The following is a 999-nucleotide window of genomic DNA, read 5'->3' on the forward strand; positions in this document are numbered from 1 at the left end:
CTCAGTGAACACAGAACCTCACTGGCATCAGGGCGCTGGTGCTGGGACTCCCCATGCCCTTCTGTGCCCCTATCCTGGGCCACCCACCTGCTGGCCAGGGTGGCCATGCTGGGCCAGCCAGGGTGCCAGGGCCGTGCCTGCCTCCCCCGCGTCCAAGCGGCCATGCTCCACCGTCGACTCGTGTGCCATCTGCAGTGGGGAGGAGGCTTGCAAAGAGGGGCCAGCACTCATCACCCAACCAGCATTGGGTGCCCACCAAACGTCTCCATCAGCCCTGTCCCCCCCTCCTCAGGCAGGGAGGGAAACTGAGGCACGACAAGTGAGCAGGGGGGTTGGCAGGAGCTGCATACCAGGACGGGGGGTGCCCGGAAGAGGTAGCTGAAGGGGTAGTAGAGGAAGTTGATGAAGGAAGCAGCATAGAGGTCGGCGTAGCGCATCAGTTGGTTGGCGAAAAGCGTCTGGCGTGAGCCGCAGCGGAAGAGGCTGCCCATCTTCCCATAGCACATGTCCATCTCATGCGTGACTTTCTGCGGTGCAGTGGGACGGTCAGGGCACCCAATGCCCCCTCTGGGGTCCCCCCTCATGGTGGGGGATTCCAGGAGGGGGGCTGGGACTGTGTCCTGCATATCACCTGGATCCGACGCTTGATGGAGCTGATATCTGGGCGCTCGCTGCTGCCACTGTCCAAGTGCCTGGAGTGGGACAGACCCAGCTGAGGACTCGCCTGGAGGTGTCCCCACGGGTGCCTGCAACACCCCCTTGTGCCCCCCGCAGTGTCCACTCACTGGTACAGCTCCGCCAGGAAGAGGTCCAGGCTCCGCAGCTCCTCAAACAGCTCTGCAAGGGCAACAGGGCCAGCTCAGTGCAGGCAATGTCCCCCATTGCCCAGCACAACCGGCTTGGGGTGTCTGGGCACATCCCACCGTGGTTGGTTTTGCCATCAAAGAGGGACATGAGGCTCCAGGCCACCTCCCCCAGTTGGGCTCAGCCGTGTCCCTG

At 63.7% G+C, this 999-nt stretch overlaps 1 protein-coding gene across 1 annotated transcript in view; it reads right to left on the bottom strand.

The window, feature by feature from the left end:
- Positions 1 to 999, bottom strand: part of LOC104282137 (cytosolic purine 5'-nucleotidase-like) — a 4,775-nt gene that overhangs the window by 291 nt on the left and 3,485 nt on the right. Inside the window, exons 10-13 of the mRNA XM_009880215.1 lie at positions 786 to 837; positions 632 to 692; positions 351 to 527; positions 88 to 189 (exon numbers count right to left, since the gene is read on the bottom strand). Coding sequence (XP_009878517.1) covers positions 88 to 189; positions 351 to 527; positions 632 to 692; positions 786 to 837 — 392 coding nt within the window. The remainder of the gene's footprint in view (positions 1 to 87; positions 190 to 350; positions 528 to 631; positions 693 to 785; positions 838 to 999) is intronic.

The sequence above is a fragment of the Charadrius vociferus genome, unplaced genomic scaffold (genome assembly GCF_000708025.1).
Source record: "Charadrius vociferus isolate BGI_N301 unplaced genomic scaffold, ASM70802v2 scaffold612, whole genome shotgun sequence".
Lineage (NCBI taxonomy): Eukaryota > Metazoa > Chordata > Aves > Charadriiformes > Charadriidae > Charadrius > Charadrius vociferus.